This window comes from Myodes glareolus, chromosome 6 (genome assembly GCF_982192425.1).
Source record: "Myodes glareolus chromosome 6, mMyoGla1.1, whole genome shotgun sequence".
NCBI lineage: Eukaryota > Metazoa > Chordata > Mammalia > Rodentia > Cricetidae > Myodes > Myodes glareolus.
The window spans coordinates 44,017,039-44,035,266 of NC_142031.1; the positions used below are offsets into that span (position 1 = coordinate 44,017,039).

At 38.8% G+C, this 18,228-nt stretch overlaps 1 protein-coding gene and 1 pseudogene across 1 annotated transcript in view; both read right to left on the reverse strand.

The window, feature by feature from the left end:
* Window positions 1-7,449: 7,449 nt before the first annotated feature.
* On the reverse strand, window positions 7,450-14,131 carry LOC148121769 (E3 ubiquitin-protein ligase Hakai pseudogene; annotated as a pseudogene).
* A 526-nt stretch (window positions 14,132-14,657) lies between these two features.
* The window catches only part of LOC125412285 (uncharacterized), a 29,147-nt gene continuing 25,576 nt past the window's right edge, over window positions 14,658-18,228 (reverse strand). Inside the window, 4 exon segments of the mRNA XM_087907165.1 lie at window positions 14,658-15,533; window positions 15,535-16,648; window positions 17,776-17,836; window positions 18,029-18,155. Coding sequence (XP_087763291.1) covers window positions 15,390-15,533; window positions 15,535-16,648; window positions 17,776-17,836; window positions 18,029-18,155 — 1,446 coding nt within the window. The 3' untranslated portion in view covers window positions 14,658-15,389.

The following is an 18,228-nucleotide window of genomic DNA, read 5'->3' on the forward strand; positions in this document are numbered from 1 at the left end:
TAAAATAATTTATTGTAAGAAGGATAAACGTTTTTGGAATCCCAGTTGTGGCATGCTGACTGACAGAAATGATTGAGATGCAAAAGTTCAGTGGTGGTTAAGGTTTCAGAGGATTTTAAAAAAGGTTAACTCTGTTAAACATTTGACAACATGCAATGGTAAACACTCATCTAACTTTTTCCACAAATAATAAACTTTAATATGTGCAAATTAAAAGTTGTTCTGGGGGACTGGCATTATTGCTTAGTGGTTAGTGGTATTGTCCAAGGTTCAATCACTAGACCTGACAGAAAAAAAACTTATATATAGTATACCACACGAAATATGCAAGTAACTCACACATATTCCATATATATCCTGTATTTGAAATTAGGAGATGCTAGACATAATAGTATTATTAAGTGATTTAAAATAATAAAAAATGCTTAAAATTCTCTCACTAGAAGGAAGAAAATTATGCTGGTACATTTGAAACTGAGTACATAAGAAAGCTAAAACTGAATTATTTACTCTATGGGTTAGGAATTCTGACCCTGGATATTTGAATAAGACACACACACACACACACACACGATTTTATGTTTACTTAAAATATAAAAAAAATATATGAAACTATATATGTATATGAAAAATATATACATTTTATAGTTCATATGAAGCTGTACTACTTGGGATGATAAGAAAAAAGAAAAATAGAAAATTCTGTTTCTGGACTAGAGCGATGGATTAACAGTTAACAGCACTGGCTGTTCTTCCAAATGACCTGGATTTGATTCCAGCACTAAGATAGTGGCTCACAATTGTCTATAACTCCAGTCCTAGGGATTCCAATGTACTACTCTGGTCTCTAGAGGCACCAGGCACTCATGTAGTGCACAGACACTACATGTGTCTGGAAAAACACCCATATATATATAAAAAATAAAATTTAAAAGATAGAATTCTGAGAGCCATCAGCATATAAATTGAGATTGTACAATTCAGTAAATTGAGAAGCTTGGTTTAGGAGAAAATTCAGGCATGACCTGGTGCCTAGCCTACCTAGAACTCACTTCTAATAAAAAGCATGGCATGCCACATTTCTGAGTATTCCCAGGAGCCAGGACATTGAATTCTAAAGGACCACGAGTTATTGGTAGCTGGCTTGAGGCCACGTCTGCACTCTCCACATCTCCTTTAATGTGCTTTTCCTGCACAGGAGACCCTGGTGGTATGAGTGCTCACTGTCCAATCCGAGTAATGTGCTAACCAACCACAGTCAATAGGCTTTTACTGTGTAAGTGGTTGTTCATGTGCAGTAAAACAGAAGCTCTTTCCTGGAGCTGTCCCCTGGGTCATTTATGCCCTTTACTGACCCTTAGGCATGGCTCTCTGGTTGGAAGATGCCATGGCAGTTATGGTAGTTGGTGAAAGTCAGTTTTCCAACTGTTGAAGTAGGTTAAAAAAAAAACAAAAAAGGGCAGAGGCTAGACTATTTCTTTGGATATCAGCTTGAGACATGTCAGCTCACAGTTAGCTTCGTCCATACATAGTGGTTTCGTATGGAAATAATTGTGAGTAGAATACTCTGCGTATGTGTTCATGTTCCTCTCTTCCACTAACTCAGAGGACCTGGAAACAATGGCTGTGCAATAGCAATGAACACACCTAGAATTTGCATCTTGGCTTTTAGTTTTCTCCAATATGAGAAAGCAGAGAGATGTCTTTGGATAAAAGCTGACTCTGGGACGGGGATGTAAACAGAGATAAACTCTGGGATTCTTTATTGACAGATAGTAGTAGTGTATTTGAATAGAGAAAGAAAGAAAAAAAGGAAGGAGAGAAGGAAGGAAAGAAGGGAAGAGGGGGAGTGAACAGAAAGGGAAAAAAAGTAAAATGAGAAGAAAAGAAAGAGCCACCAAGGAATGATGGAGGATAAAAGAACCAGAGAGATGAGCCAGCTTTGGGAATTAACAACAATCAAGGTTAATACAATTTGAGGAAAATATAAAGAAATTAAAATATAAACATAGAATGAAAACCTTTATATCCTTGACGTACGAGCTTAGAACAAGGAAAATCTGCCATATTTGATCTGATTTAATATCACCAACTTTCTTTTTTTTTTCAGTTAGACTTGTTTATTCAAGTATCCGAAAACACTCTTTCCACTTCCTCCCCTCCTCCCAATACCCTCCCGCTCCCCCCACTCCCTCTCCTCCTCCCTCACCATTCCCAAGAGCAGTCAGGGTTTCCTGCCCTGTGGGAAATCCAAGTTCCTTCCCCCTCCCTCCAGGCCAGGATCCCAAAAAGCCAGTCCATGCAGACTAAACAAGACCCAGTGCCTTTGTCAATGGCTTCTCAGTCTTCATTTGGACCTTGTGGGATCAGTCAGCCCCCATGTCAGCCACATTCAGAGAATCCGATTTGATCACATGCTCGTTCAGTCCCAGTCCAGATGGCCTTGGTGAGCTCTCATTTTATCAGTCCCCTTGTATCAGTGGGTGAACGCACCCTTCGCGGTCCTGACTTCCAGTGCTCCACTGTGAGTCTCCGTTGCTATCTCCATCCATCGTTGGATGAAGGCCCCCTCTGATTTTGCTTTCCTTGCTCACGATCTCCCTCCCTCTGCTTCTCATTTGGACCTAGGGAGTTAAGTCCAGTGTTCCAATATGTGTCTCTGTCTCTATCTCCATCCATCGCCATATGAAGGTTCTGTGGTGACATGCAAAATATTCGTCAGTATGGTTATGGGCCCAGGCCAGTTCAGGCACCCTCTCCTCTGCTGCCCAGAGTACAATCTGGGGACCTCTCCTTGGGCCTGGGAACACCTCCAGAATCAAGTCTCATACAAAACCTAAAATGGCTCCCTTAGTTGAGATATAAACTTCCCTGCTCCCATAACCATCCTTCCTCCCTCCCCTCTTCCATTCCCCCAAGCCATCCCCAATGCTCCCCCTCTCCCCCTCTCCCTAACCATTTTCCCTTACTCCCACCCCCCACCACCCCCATGCACCCAAGTTTGCCTGGCAATCTTGACTACTTCTAATATCCAGGAGGATAACTATATGATTTCTTCAGGTTCACCTTCTTATTTAGCTTCTCTACGATCACAAATTATAGATTCAAAGACCTTTAACTACGGCTAGAATCCACTTATGAGTGAGTACATATCATATTCCTCTTTTTGGGTCTGGGTTACCTCACTCAGTAAAGCGTTTTCTATTTCAATCCATTTGCATGCAAAATTCAAGATGTCATTGTTTTTAACCGCTGAGTAAAACTTTAATGTGTATATGTTCCACACCTTTATTAACCATTCTTCTATTGAGGGGCACCTAGGTTGTTTCCATGTTCTGGCTATTACAAATAGTGCAGCTATGAACATAGTTGAACAAATACTTTTGTAGTATGATAGGGCATCTCTTGGGTATATTCCCAAGAGTGGAATTGCTGGGTCCTGAGGGAGGTTGACTCCCAGTTTCCTGAGAAACCGCCACACTGATTTCCACAGTGGCTGCACAAGTTTGCATTCCCACCAACAATGGATGAGTGTTCCCCTCACTCCACATCCTCTCCAGCATAGGCTATCATTGGTGTTTTTGACTTTAGCTATTCTGACAGGTGTAAGATGGTATCTCAAAGTTGTTTTGATTTGCATTTCCCTGATCGCTAAGGAGGTTGAGCATGACCTTAAGTGTCTTCTGGCCATTCGAAGTTCATCTGTTGTGAATTCTGTGTTCAGTTCAGTACCCCCATTTTTAAATTGGGTTAATTAGAGTTTTAGTGTCTTGTTTCTTGAGTTCTTTGTATATTTTGGAGATCAGACCTTTGTCTGATGAGGGGTTGGTGAAGATCTTCTCCCAGTCAGCAGGCAGCCTTTTTGTCTTACTGACAGTGTCCTTTGCTTTACAGAAGATTCTCAGTTTCAGTAGGTCCCATTTATTCATTGTTTCTCTTATTGTCTGTGCTACTGGGGTCCTACTTAGGAAGTGGCCTCCTGTGCCTATATCTTGTAGACTACTTCCCACTTTCTCTTCTATCAGGTTCAAAGTGGACAGATTAATGTTGATGTCTTTAATCCATTTGGACTTGAGTTTTGTGCATGGTGATAGATATGGATCTACTTTCATTCTTCTACAGGTTGACATCCAGTTATGCCAGCACCATTTGTTAAAGATGCTTTCCTACTTCCATTGTATACCTTTAGCTCCCTTGTCGAAAATTAGGTGTTCATAGGTTTGTGGGTTAATATCCGGGTCTTCTATTCGATTCCATAGGTCGACTTCTCTGTTCTTATGCCAATACCAAGCTGTTTTCAATACTGTAGCTCTGTAATAGAGTTTGAAGTCAGGGATGGTAATGCCTCCAGAAGTTCCTTTATTGTATAAGATTGTTTTGGCTATCCTGGGTTTTTTGTTTTTCCATGTAAACTTGATTATTGTTCTCTCAAGGTCTGTGAAGAAGTTTGATGGGATTTTGATGGGGATTGCATTGAATCTATAGATTGCTTTTGGTAGAATTGCCATTTTTACTATGTTGATTCTCCAAATCCAAGAGCAGGGGAGGTCTTTCCATTTTCTGGTATCCTCCTCAATTTCTTTCTTAAGAAAGCCACTTAACAGATTAAAGACTCATGTGGTCATAAAATAGTCAATAGAAAGTCCGTGGCCCAGGAACAGTTCCTGCTCCTGACCTAAGGTTACCCACCCAGAGGAGTGAGTGTCTGCTGCCCAGGAAGGCCAGAAGGTCCCCTCAAGGGAGTGCATGGCACCTTCAGTTTCTGCTGCAGGGTCTTCTGTGTTCCACTCACCCCTGTCCATCCCCACGGCTGCCCTTATGTCTGCAGGGTCCTTGGACTACCAGGCATCCCTATTTCTGTGCTGAGGAGTTCCATCCAGATGGGTGACTGTGAGCCATCCCTGAGGCGGACTGTCCTGGAATCGAGCAGAGCCCCCTACCCCCCAGCTCCTGCTGCAGGGGCTTCTTTGTTACACATGACCCTGCCTCCCCCAAACCTGCCCTATTGTCTGCAAAGTCCTTGGCCCAGGAACAGTTCCTGCTCCTACACTAAAGTGATCCACCTAGAGGGGTGAGTGTCTGCCTGCCAGGGAGGCTAGAAGGTCCCCTCAAGGGAGTGCAGTGCACCTTCAGCTTCTGCTGCTGGGTCTTCTGTATTCCACTTGACCCTGCCCACCCACCATGGTCGCCCTTTTGTCTGCGGGATCCTTGGACTACCAGGAGTCCCTGTTTCGGGGCTGGGGAGTTCCATCCAGACAGAAACAGTTCCTGCACCTGCACTAAGGAGATCTACCCAGAGAATCAGTCACAGAAAAGATTGGACCAAGACACCAAGACTCTCCTGGTTGCATTTGAAGGAAGAGATGGACAGACACCAAGTGAAGAATTCCTCCAACAACCTGAAAGACAACATGACATCACCAGAATCCAGGGATCACACAACAAGAAGAATTGAACACCCTACTCCAGAAGAAATAGAAGAAATCGACTTTAAACGGAACTGTATAAAAATAATGAGGAACTTAAACAGGAGGTAAAAAACTGCCATAAAGAAATGGAAATTACAAAAAAAGGTAGAGTAAATGAATAAATCTCTCCAAGATACCCAAGAAAATCAAGATAAAGCAATCAAACAGGTAAGGGAAACAGTTCAAGACTTGAAAAATGAAATGGAAGTAAGAAAACACAAACCGAGGTAAGGCTGGATATGGAAAAATTTGGGTAAATGAAAAGGAACTACAGAGCCAATTATTACCAACAGAATACAAGAGATAGAAGAAAGAATCTCAGACGCTGAAGATACTATAGGGGAAATAAACTAACTGATTAAAGAACAAAACAAATCCAACAAATTGTTAACACAAAACATACAGGAAATCTGGAACACCGTGAAAGGACCAAACCTAAGAATAACAGGGGTAGAAGAAGGGGAAGAGTTACAGCTCAAAGGCCCCCAAAAATATATTAAACAAAATTATAGAAGAAAACTTTCCCAACCTAAAGAAGGATACTCCTATGAAGGTACAAGAAGCATACAGAACACCAAGTAGACTGGATTAAAAAAAAAATCCCCTCACCATATAATAATCAAAACACAAAACATACAGAATAAAGAACAAATATTAAGAGCTGCAAGCGGAAAAGGTCCAGTAACTTATAAAGGAAAACCTATCAGAATTACACCTGACTTCTCAATGGAAACCATGAAAGACAGAAGGTCTTGTATAGATGTGCTGCAGACACTAAGAGAACATGGATGCAAGCCAAGACTATAATATGCAGCAAAGTTTGCAATTTCATCAATGGAGAAAACAAGATATTCCAGGAGAAAAACAGATTTAAACAATACACAATCACAACCCCAGCCTTACAGAAAAAACTAGAAGGAAAATCACAAACCAAGGAAGCCAACAACACCCATAATAACACAAGATCTGACAATCCTCCACCAGCACGACTCAAAAAAGAGAAACACACAAACACTACCACCAAGAAAAATAACCGGAGTCAACAACCACTGGACATTAATATAGCTAATATCAATGGACTCAATTCACCTATAAAAAGGCACAGGTTATGAGAATGTATACAAAATCAGGATCCAACATTCTGCTGTTTACAAGAAACACACCTCAAACTCAAAGACACTACCCCAGAGTAAAGGGTTGGGAAAAGGTTTTCAAATCAAATGGACCAACGAAACAAGCAGGTGTGGCTATGCTAATATCTAACAAAATTGATTTCAAACTAAAATCAATCAGAAGAGATGGAGATGGACATTTTATACTCATAACAGGAACAATATATCAGGAGGAAGTCTCAATCCTGAATATCTATGCCCCAATATACAAGCACCCACATATGTAAAAGAAACATTACTAGAACTCAAAGCATACATCAAACCCCACACTCTAATAGTGGGGTGATTTCACAACTCCTCTCTCACCAATGGACAGGTCAACCAGACAGAGACTTAACAGAGAAATAAGAGAACTAACAGATGTAATGAACCAAATGGACCTAACAGACATCTATAGAACATTCCACCCAAACAGAAAAGAATATACACACTTCTCAGCATTTCATGGAACCCTCTCAAAAATTGATCACATAATTGGTAACAAAGTAAACATCCATAGATATAAAGAAATTATAGTAATCACCTGTGTACTATCAGATCACCATGGAATAAACTTAGAATTCAACAATAATTCTAACCCCAGAAAGCCTACAAACTCATGGAAACTGAACAGTCAACTACTGAACCACCCCTGGGTCAAGGAAGAAATAAAGAAAGAAATTAAAGTCTTCCTTGAATTTAATGAAAATAAAGACATAACATACTCAAACCTATGGGACACAATGAAAGCAGTGCTAAGAGGAAAGTTCATAGCACTAAGTGCCCAATTAAAGAAAACGGAGAAAGTACACATTGGAGACTTAACAGCACACCTGAAAGCTATGGAAAAAAAAGAAGCAGACTCACCCAGGAGACAAATGGTCACTTCACGGTCAATTCATTGTGCCCAATTAACAGTTATCTGCACTTATCTGCACTGCAATATAATATTTGAAAGCAATCCTAAGGTCAAGATTTAAGACCACTTTAAGGGACAAGACTTTGTGTTTTACAGCTACCTCAAGAGGTATTTTTCCTTCCCCAACAAAGCTTAATTAAAAGATTGACTAAATTTATCTTTTTCCTTGTCATATCTTCAGTTCATAACACTATTATCACTGGTAATATGGCCGGTATCTTGTTTGATTTGGATGATGTTGTTAGGTAGTGGGGTTTGAGAAAGTGGGCCCTGCATTTGTGGAGGTGGTGCTTGAGTTCTTGGTGCAGGTCATATACGAGGACTTGTTTCTCCTGGCTGTGTAAACGGAGGGCTCAGAGTTCCTTGATCTTCAGTAAACTGGGGTAAAGAGTGAGGATTGTAATGGTGAGGAGGGGGCACAATTACAAGTGGACCACGGTGCTGGTGTGGCAGAGTCCTGGAGGAGGATGATTCATATAAGGTGGCATCTGGGCAATAATACGTTCAGGTGGAGGGGTTATTGGTGGTGGAGCAGAGGTCATCGGTGTAGGTGGAGCTTGGCTATGTACCAAATGAGGAGTACCTGCAGCCTGGAGAGAATGTGGCATTGGAAGGCTTATTGGTGGTGGAGGTAGGGGTGGTGCATAATGTTGTGGAGGCATAATATTATGAGGGAATAATACCATTGGTTGGCCCTGATATTCAGGATGATGGTGAGCAGGTGTTGGAGGTTCTCTAGCATTTGAACATGAGTCATCTTGAATAGTGACAGTTATCATATTGCTGTGTTTTCTTGTTGAAATATGAAAGGTTTTCTAACTGACTGAACAAGGTAGAGGTGAAGCCATGGACAATTCTGCTGGAGGAGCACAAATATACTCATGTGGCTGATTATAGTGCTCTTGTGGCACATGCTGCAGAGAAGGTGATGGCATCATAATGTGCTGCTTTGGAGGAATATGGTTCATATGATGCTTGCCTGGTGGCATTATGAAACGATCATGGATTCCAGTTGGTGATGGGTCAATAGGAAGATAAACATTCTCAAGTAAAGCATGATGCTTGCCTGGTGGCATTATGAAACGATTATGGATTCCAGTTGGTGATAGGCCAATAGAAAGATAAACGTTCTCAAGTAAAGCATGGGCTTTCCAGCTCTCATATGGTGATGGTTGATATGAGTTTGTAAGTTTCTCTGAGACAGATACATTCTCTTGCATCCTTGAACAATGCTATACATGAAGAGAGAGCCTTGTGCACACTGCTCAATCCACTGCACAGGATCATCACAGCCTGGGCACATTTTATCTCATTTTTCCATGTAAAATAGCACAGTCATAGCAAAAGTCATGGTTGCATGGAATTATTCTTCCATAGACTTTAATAGGCACTTCATATTTGTCACAGAAATGAACTGGTGTATCATCTGTTTCACCTAAGATGTTTATCTTAAAATGCCAAAAAGATGTCCTAGAAATCTTCACTGATTTCCAGAGTTCACCCTTTTTATAGTTATACCATTGAACAATATAATCAAATATAATCAATATAATCAAATCCTTCTTCATCACCTGGTGGGGCCTTTGCAGGCATCCTGCTAATAGTCCTTTGAAGTCGAGCTGCAGGCTTAACTTTGTTGGCTTGTTTGGAGATGAGTTTTACAGGAATTCTTCAGCAAACATCAATACCACAAAAGTATCCAGAACTATTAGTGACTTGTAAGTCATTGTCAGTGTGATCCACAATTCGGATCACAGGGCACACTGCCTTTGTACATTATTTTAAATCATTTTCACATGTTTACTTTAGTGTCCTAAACAGATTTTAGAAAATAGGATATTTTATCTTTTTGCAAACAAAATTGATAACATAGTATATTTTCAAAAACAACAAAAATTTGTCTTGTTAATGAAGAAGAATGCATGAGCAGCCTTTATATGGAAGTTCTGTTGAACTTGTCCATATTGGGTTTCATGGTCTTAGTTGATGAAGATAACTGACCATGTCTCTTCCTCAAGAGGGCCCCAGCTATAACTATAGATGTTTGTGAGCCCCCATGTGGTTGCTGGGAATTGAAATCAAGGCCTTTGGGAGAACAGACAATCCTCTTAATTGGTGAGCCATTTCTCCAGTCCTGATCACCATAATAAAAAGACCAAAAGTAGAAACCACAAAGTTGTCTTCTTATCTCCACGTATCTGTCATGGTCCTACAAACCCATAACCACATTACACGCATGCCATGAATGCTTGCTGCAAAATGAATCCTATTTTATCTGGCATTTGTTGCATGTTGAAGTAGCTTGTTTGTCCCAAAGGCCTGGCTAGCTTACACCCAAAATAACTACACAGACACTATATTAAAACTGTTTGGCCACTAGCTCTAACTTCTTGTTGGTTAACTCTTACATATTAGTTTAACCCATTTCCATTAATCTGTGTATCACCACGTGACTGTGGCTTACCAGCAAGATTCTAACCAGTGTCTCTATGAGGCAGAGGATCCATGGCTTCTCTCTCTCTGCCCTTCTACCTCCCAGAATTCAGTTATGTTTTCTCCACTTACCTAAGTTCTACCCTATCAACTAGGCCAAGTCAGTTTCTCTATTCATTAACCAATGAAAGCAACACACAAACAGAAGAAACTCCTACACCAGGCATTATCTGCCATCTCTGGATAATTCCCTTAGAAAGCAGTACTTCAAAATAAAATAACAAGTGGTTAACTAATGGTGAGAGGGAAAAGAATGAAGCATCAAATTTGTGTGTGTGTGTTGTGGTGTGTGTGTGTGTGTATTCTCTCACACACACTATACACACACATACACATGATACATACATATATATGTATATATCCATAGAACTTCAATCTATTATCTGAGATACTTGAATCACTAAGTATAAGCACAATATAAAATAAACAAATGTCTCAGAAGGAACAGAGGACCACAAAATAAACTCCATTAAATGGGTTTGCCACACATGTAGCCCACTGCAGTACTACCTCTGTTTTAAAATAGAAACCACAATATGGTGGTCTCTACCATTAGACTTAAGTGAACAAGGTAAGTAGTTTAATTCCTTCAAGGCTATGATGAAATATAAATGAATCACTTTTTTTTTCTCGAAGCTAAAGATACCTGTGATGTACCAAATGGTTTATTTGAATAGGGTTTGTCTCTTGTATGACTTTGTCCCTATTTCCTGATGTCAAGTAGATAGAAAAAGACTTTGAAATATTTACAAAGTTAGAAACATGATGGAGAAGTTAAGAAGTGTATATTCCACGAGGTGGTGGTGACACACACCTTTAATACCAGCAGCACTCAGGAGGCAGAGAAGATAGATTTCTCTGTGTGATTTCAAAGTCAGCCTGGTCTACAAGAGCTAGTTCCAGGAGAGGTTCCAAAGCTATAGAGAAACCCTGTTTCAAAAAAGAAAAACAAAATAAAATAAAAACAAAGAAATGTTTATTTCCGTGACCAAGATCCAATTTTTGACACCTATCTGTAATTCCTGCTTCAAAAGATCCTAGGTTCTAATGTTCTCAGAAGTTGGCATGCACATTCATGTATCTAAACACACACACACACACACACACACACACACACACACACAGCACATGCTTACTTACCGAAACTGTTACACACATACAACATATAATTACAATTACAGCAACTCTTTCAACAATAGATTTTCACTCATGAAAATTTTTCTCCTGTAAACATTCATTCCTGTAGCACAGGCATTGAAGCACCCAACAGCTTACTTATAGAGTATTGCTTCACTATGAATTGGTTCATATAACAGAAAGCATGCATGTACATTTGAAGTCAGAATAATGAATTCTAAGTTGCCAGTAAAATTTGTGAAGTTTCAGGAAATGGCGCTGCTCTAGAGAAAATATGTCACTAGGGATAAGATTTGAGAATTTATATCAACACATCATTTCCAGTTCATGCCCTCTGCTCAATGCTTCAGACTAACAATGTGAATATTAGCTTCCTGCTTTAGCAGTCATGTCTGACACCTTTTTCCATGTCTCTTTCATGGTGATCCTCTATCCCACTGAAATCAAGAGCCAAATGAAACTCTTATAAATGGGCCTAGACATTATATCACAAAAACAGAAAAGGAACTAACAAATCCATACATTTTTTTACCTGAATTAGTTATTTCATGGAATTGAAGAGAAGTATAAAATCTAAAAGGGTTACATGATTGTTTCAACTCATACTTTAAGTGTTATAGCTCTGGAGCGAATGATTCCTTGACTGTCGGGAGACAGGTTATATCTACAGTTGTGAACAGAAGGCATCTACAGCTGTTAGAGGAAAGATACTTTGACTATTGAAAAATCAGGTTATACCTAAAGATATAGAGGGAAGACATCCTGTATACCGAAAGGTACCCTGACTGTTCGAAGTCAGTCAATATCTAAAGCTATGAAGAGAAGATATTCAGGATACTGACCGCTGTGGGAAGTCAGGCTAAAACTAAAGCTATTGATGGAACTTATCCTGAATACCAAGGTTTCTGAAGAAAATGATATCCTTACTATGAGAAGTCAAGACATACATACAGCTGTGTAGGGAAAGTATGCTGGATACCTACAGCTTTGGTTAGGAAGGTATGCTGACTGTCAGGATATACATGAAGCTATAGAAGGAAGGATAGCTACAGCTCTAAAAGAGAAAGAAACACTGAATTTTGGAATGAAGGCTATACCTACACCTGGGAAATGAAGAAATCCTGGGTACATGCAGCTGTGAAGAGAAAGACACCCTGAATGATGGAATTCCAGCTACAAATGAAGTTGTTAAGGGAATGTATCCAGGTTACATAGGATGCTCAAGAAAAAGATACCTACTGTACTATCAGAAGTCAGGCTATGCTTATAGCTATAAAGAGAATGTATCCTAGAGACCTACAGATGTGAGGGCAAAGTATCCTCAGTGTCAGGCTATATCTGAATCTGTTCCAGTGGGGGAATGCTCACTCCACAGGATATAGCAATTCCTCTTCTCACCAAAAGAGAGCCTTTACAGCTGGGCCTGGTTTCAATCTGCTAAGAGAGTTTCCCAGCAGATGTATTCATTGCTGCTCTGATCTACTCCCCTACAGGAGGTTCCCAGAATTGTCCATTGCTTCTCTGTTCTGTTTCACTAGACAGTTTCCTAGCAACGTTGTCTGTTTCATCTCAGTTCCAAACCAAATTGTTATTTCCATGCTTCACTTGTTTTGTTTGGTTGGTTTGAGTTCTTTTTTTTCCCCCTTTGATTTTTCGAGACAGGGTTTCTCTGTAATTTTTGGAGCCTGTCCTGGAACAAGCTTTTGTAGACCAGGCTGGCCTTTAACTCACAGAGATCTGTTTCCCTCTTTTTTCTGAATGCTGGGATTAAAGGCATGTGCCACTACCACCTGGCTACTTCTTAAGTAAGGGGGAAACTGCTACAAAAATGTAGCAGTCTTCCACAAAATGGTAGTGCTTTGTTCCTTTAAGGGAGTTTACCAGCAGAGTTGTCCACTGTTTCTCTACTCCAAATACCTAGGGAGTTTATCATTGCTCAAGGGAAAGGTCTTAACCCAGTACTCATTCAAAAGATTTATTTAAAGTTGGTTAATCTAGAAGACTTGCTCCCTCTGCCAGGGTAGAAAAGAGATCTTGCCAATTGATTACGCACAGGGCTTACATATGAGTAGAGATTTTTCAGGTAGATTTTCAGGGTGGGAAGTCACCAGATTTCAATCCCTGAGTTTTAAAAGTTGAGACTTACTGGATTTAGGGCTCTGGAATTGATTGGCTTTTGTAACATGAGGGGGCTGCTCATATAACATAGGGTTTATATCCTGCCCAATACCCCACAACCGGCAAGCCCCAAATAAAATCACACAGAGGACTCCGTAAGTTATAAAGCTGATTGGACCATTAGGTCAGGCTACTTATTAGCTCTTGTAGCTTATATTAACCCATTATTCTGATCTATGTTAGCCATGTGGCTCAGTACCTTTTTCAGTGGGGCAGATCACATCCTGCTGCTTCGGTGATCTGGGCAGGAGTAGGAGGAATCAGCTTCCTCCTTCCCAGAATTCTCCTGTTCTCATTGCATCATTTCTACTTCCTGTCTTGTTTTCCCACCTATACTTCATGCCTGGCCAATCAGCATTTATTTAAAACATGATTGACAGAAACTGACAATTCTCCCACACCAGGCTTTGAACTCAGGGATTAGTTGATTTGTGATCAGTTGGTCAAGGGCAGAGTGTTACTTTGGATCTGGTTTCAGGGTCAATGTGTGTTTTTTTCGAATGGCCCTTGTTCACATTCTGGGCTTGATTTCAGGGTCAGGGTGTTTCTTTCACTGGCTCTGGATACAGGGACTAAGAGTGTTTATTTGGCTCTGGTTTAGGTGTCAGGGTGTGCCTCACTGGGTTCAGGTTTAGGGTAGAAAAATTTTGTGTTTTTCACTGGTTCTGGATTCAGTTTCATGGTGTGTTTCTTTGTCTGGCCCTTTTACTCTGCACATAGGGCTTCATATGTTCATTTGTTCCATGAGTATGTGGGTACATACAATATAAAAATGGATATCATAATATTTGAACCCTTTTTGACACTGCCAGACTTTTTCTACAGAATAAATACTCTTCTGTAACTGATTATATGTATGCTGGACAAAGATTTTAACAGGTATTTTAAGACCTCAGTATCTTTTTCAGATAGTCAAAGACTACTGTAATATACAAATGCTTTAATGGATTAATTACATACAAAAAGTTTCACTCCTTTATAAAGTATAAAACTTTAGCACACTGACTACATTTACAGGGTTTATCTGTACTATGATTTTATCTCATGATACTGAAGGCTAGTGATACATGCAAATGCTTTACCATACAGATTAAATTCATATACTTTCTTTCCAGTATATTTTCATTTATCTTTTGAAGTTGACTGTGATGAGCTGTCTGGGACCATCTTCAACAATAATAACAACAACAAAACCCTCTCTTCAGGGTAACCGCATGGGTACTAGAAATATATTAGAGAATATGAAGATGCAAATGAAAAGAATAAAATGGAGAAACACATAGAATAGTATTGGTAGGAAACACCAGTGAGTCCTGAAAATTCACATGCATTTAATTTCCAACTGCTTAAAATAACCTTGACCCCAAAGTTAGGAGTAAGACAAAAGACTGCATTAACATGATATAAAGAAATGAACATACAATTGAAATTTGCAGTCTACATCCATAGTTAAAAATTCTGTTGATAGACCAAAACAAGCCACACTTACACCTTAGACCAAAACATTCTGTAGCAAACCATTCCCTCCATGGAATCCGAAGTTATCTACATAGTGGGAACTGGAACTAATTTGTATTCTTAGACTTTTGTTTGAGGCAGGAACTGATCTACTTTTCTATTCCTGGAGTAGAAGGTCTGGCAATTAGAGACACCTGTTGACAATAACCTTGAGAGAGCAAAATTCCTGGAACTATATCTAGGTGGAGCATTTGTTTGAGGTAAAGGCACAATAATCATGAAGGAACTAGAGGAAAGTCCCAACTCTTTGACCTTTGTTCAACTTGAAAACAGGCTCACATTTTCAGGTCTCCACAAGAGCAAAAGCTTTAACACATACATTTGTAGGATTTTTACTCTAGTATGTGTTCTTTAATGCCTTGAAGATGACTGTGATGTTAAGCCTTTACCACACTTATAAAATTCATAGTATTTCTCTCCAGTGTGTGTCCTTTTATGCTATTGAAGAGTACTGTGATGGGCAAAAGGCTTTACCACATTGATTATATTCATAGGGTTTCACTCCAATATGTTTTTTTCATGTGTTCAGAGACTATTTTCACAGACAAAGGTTTTACCACACTGACTATAATCATAGGACTTCTCTCCAGGATATGATCTTTTATGAATGTGAAGACAACCTTGACTTGCAAAGGCTTTACCACACTGATTACATTTATAGGGTTTCTCTTCCAGTATGTGTTCTTTTATGAATGTGAAGATTACTGCGACGTGCAAAGGCTTTACCACACTGATTACATTCATATGGTTTTTCTCCAGAATGTGTTCTTTCATGTATTTTGATCGCACGGTGACATGCAAAGGCTTTACCACACTGATTACATTCATATGGTTTTTCTCCAGTATGTGTTCTTTCATGTATTTTGATCGCACGGTGACATGCAAAGGCTTTACCACACTGATTACATTCATATGGTTTTTCTCCAGTATGCGTTCTTTCATGTATTTTCAGCCCACTGTGCCATGCAAAGGCTTTACCACACTGATTACATTCATATGGTTTCTCTCCAGTATGTGTTCTTTTATGCCTTTGAAGATAACTATGATATGCAAAGGCTTTACCACACTGATTACATTCATAGGGTTTCTCTCCAGTATGTATTCTTATATGCCTTTGAAGATCAACGATACATACAAAGGCTTTAACACACTGATTACATTCATAGGGTTTCTCTCCAGTATGTCTTATTTTATGCTGTTGAAGATCACTGATACATGCAAAGGCTTTACCATACTGATTACATTCATAGGGTTTCTCTCCAGTATGGGTTCTTTTATGCCTTTTAAAAACACTGTCATATATAAAGGCTTTACCACATTGATTACATTTATAGGGTTTTTCTCCAGTATGCATTCTTTCGTGTATTCGGAGATTACATTGGAATGGAAAGGCTTTACCACATTGATTGCATTCATAGGGTTTCTCTCCAGTATGGGATCTTTTATGCCTTTGAAGATGACTGTGATATGCAAAGGCTTTACCACACAGATTACATTCATAGGGTTTCTCTCTAGTATGCATTATTATATGCCTTTGAAGATCACTGATACATGAAAAGGCTTTATCACATTCATTACATCCATAGGGTTTCTCTCCAGTATGTGTTCTTTTATGCATTTGAAGATGTCTGTGATGTACAAAGGCTTTACCACACTGATTACATTCATAGGGTTTCTCTCTAGGATTTGTTCTTTCATGACTTTGAAGATGACTGTCATATGCAAGGGCTTTAAGACACTGAGTAGATAAAGATGGTTTTTCTCCAGTTTTACTTCTTTCCTTCCTGCAAGTATAATAAAACATGTAAAAGCATTATTACATTCAATATACTGTTGAATGTTTATAGCTGTAGGAATTAATTTTACAATTTGGTCCAATTGTAAAGAAGAATTAGATCTTATAGTTTTATTACTGTGCTTACACTCATGTTTTTCCCCTTCATTAGGTGTTGTTTTGCATTTTTGAGGATATCTCTGATGGTAAGAACCTTTTTTACATGGTTCATATTGACAGAACCTTTCTTATATACATGATTATGCAAATATATGAGGAGAACTGGAAAAACTCAGAGTTATACCATGCTTATTGCATTCATAAAGTTTCCTATTCTGTGGGTGATATGACATTTGCTAAGTGAGCTAGGATAAACAGAAGTATTTACAAAGTCTTAGTACTGATGCAGCTTTTCTGTAATGTGCATTTGCTGATGTATTAATGATGAAACTGGAAAAAAATTACTTGTATACTCAATTGAAACTCAACAAGTATACTAAACATGGAAATTGCTATGGATCTTCTATTTGTTCTGAGAGAGAATTGTGTTTTGTCATTACATATATGTATGCTCAGATGACTTGATTTTGGAGTGACATATGATATACTAAGTAAAAGAATAATTAAAGACTTCCATATTAAATTCACACAGTATGACTTTTTGTACTCATAGAGATTAAGGCTTCTCCATAAGTGACCCTTGATCCTTGATTCTAATTGCTCCCTCACTAAATGTAGCACAGTCCCAACAAGTATATGAGTTACACTAGATCTCTTATGAATTATTTATTAGCAAGACCTAAATATATACTTATTACCTCTGCAATATGTATAACTTTTGTAATATGAGTTAAATTAAATAAATGCATAGACAGTTTGACTGCATAGCTCTCCTACTGCTACCATTAAAATGGTGATATCAGCTAAGACATTGTTTCCTTGATTTCTTTCTTAAAGAATGCCATGCACATATAATTCACCTATCTGAAACTGCAGTTTATAGATTTGTGAGAATTTAATAATCAGTGATATACTTTAAGGTGTTCCTATTTATACTACTGCTTTTGATAAAAACTTCCAGGACAAAATACAATTTCTTCAGAGGCACATTTGTATCAGCTTTCATATGTAAGTTACCTTGCATGCTGTGTAGAATGATGACAATGTTGTTCAAAAGTATGGTCTTCCCAACTGTATCCTAAAATATAATACCAGAAAATTACTATTGAAAATTGTACAAAATTTTAGTTACTATCTTTAATGAACCTCAAGCCCTGCTTGATTTATTCACTCAATTCTCCTTCTTTTTCAATTAAATTACAGAAAAACATCAATAATTAAATAATAGTTGTCCCCTTATTTTAAATTCTGAGGGAAAATTCTGGCTTACCAATAATAGTGAGGTTCCTGTAGGTCTCTAGCATCACATCTTTGTAGAGATTCTTTTGGGAAGGTTCCAGCAAAGTCCATTCTTCCCAAGTGAAGTCAATATGCACATCACCATAGGAAATTGCATTCTTAAATATCCCATACATGTATACAAAAGAAAGCATAATACTGACAATATTGTACATACATACTTCATTGACA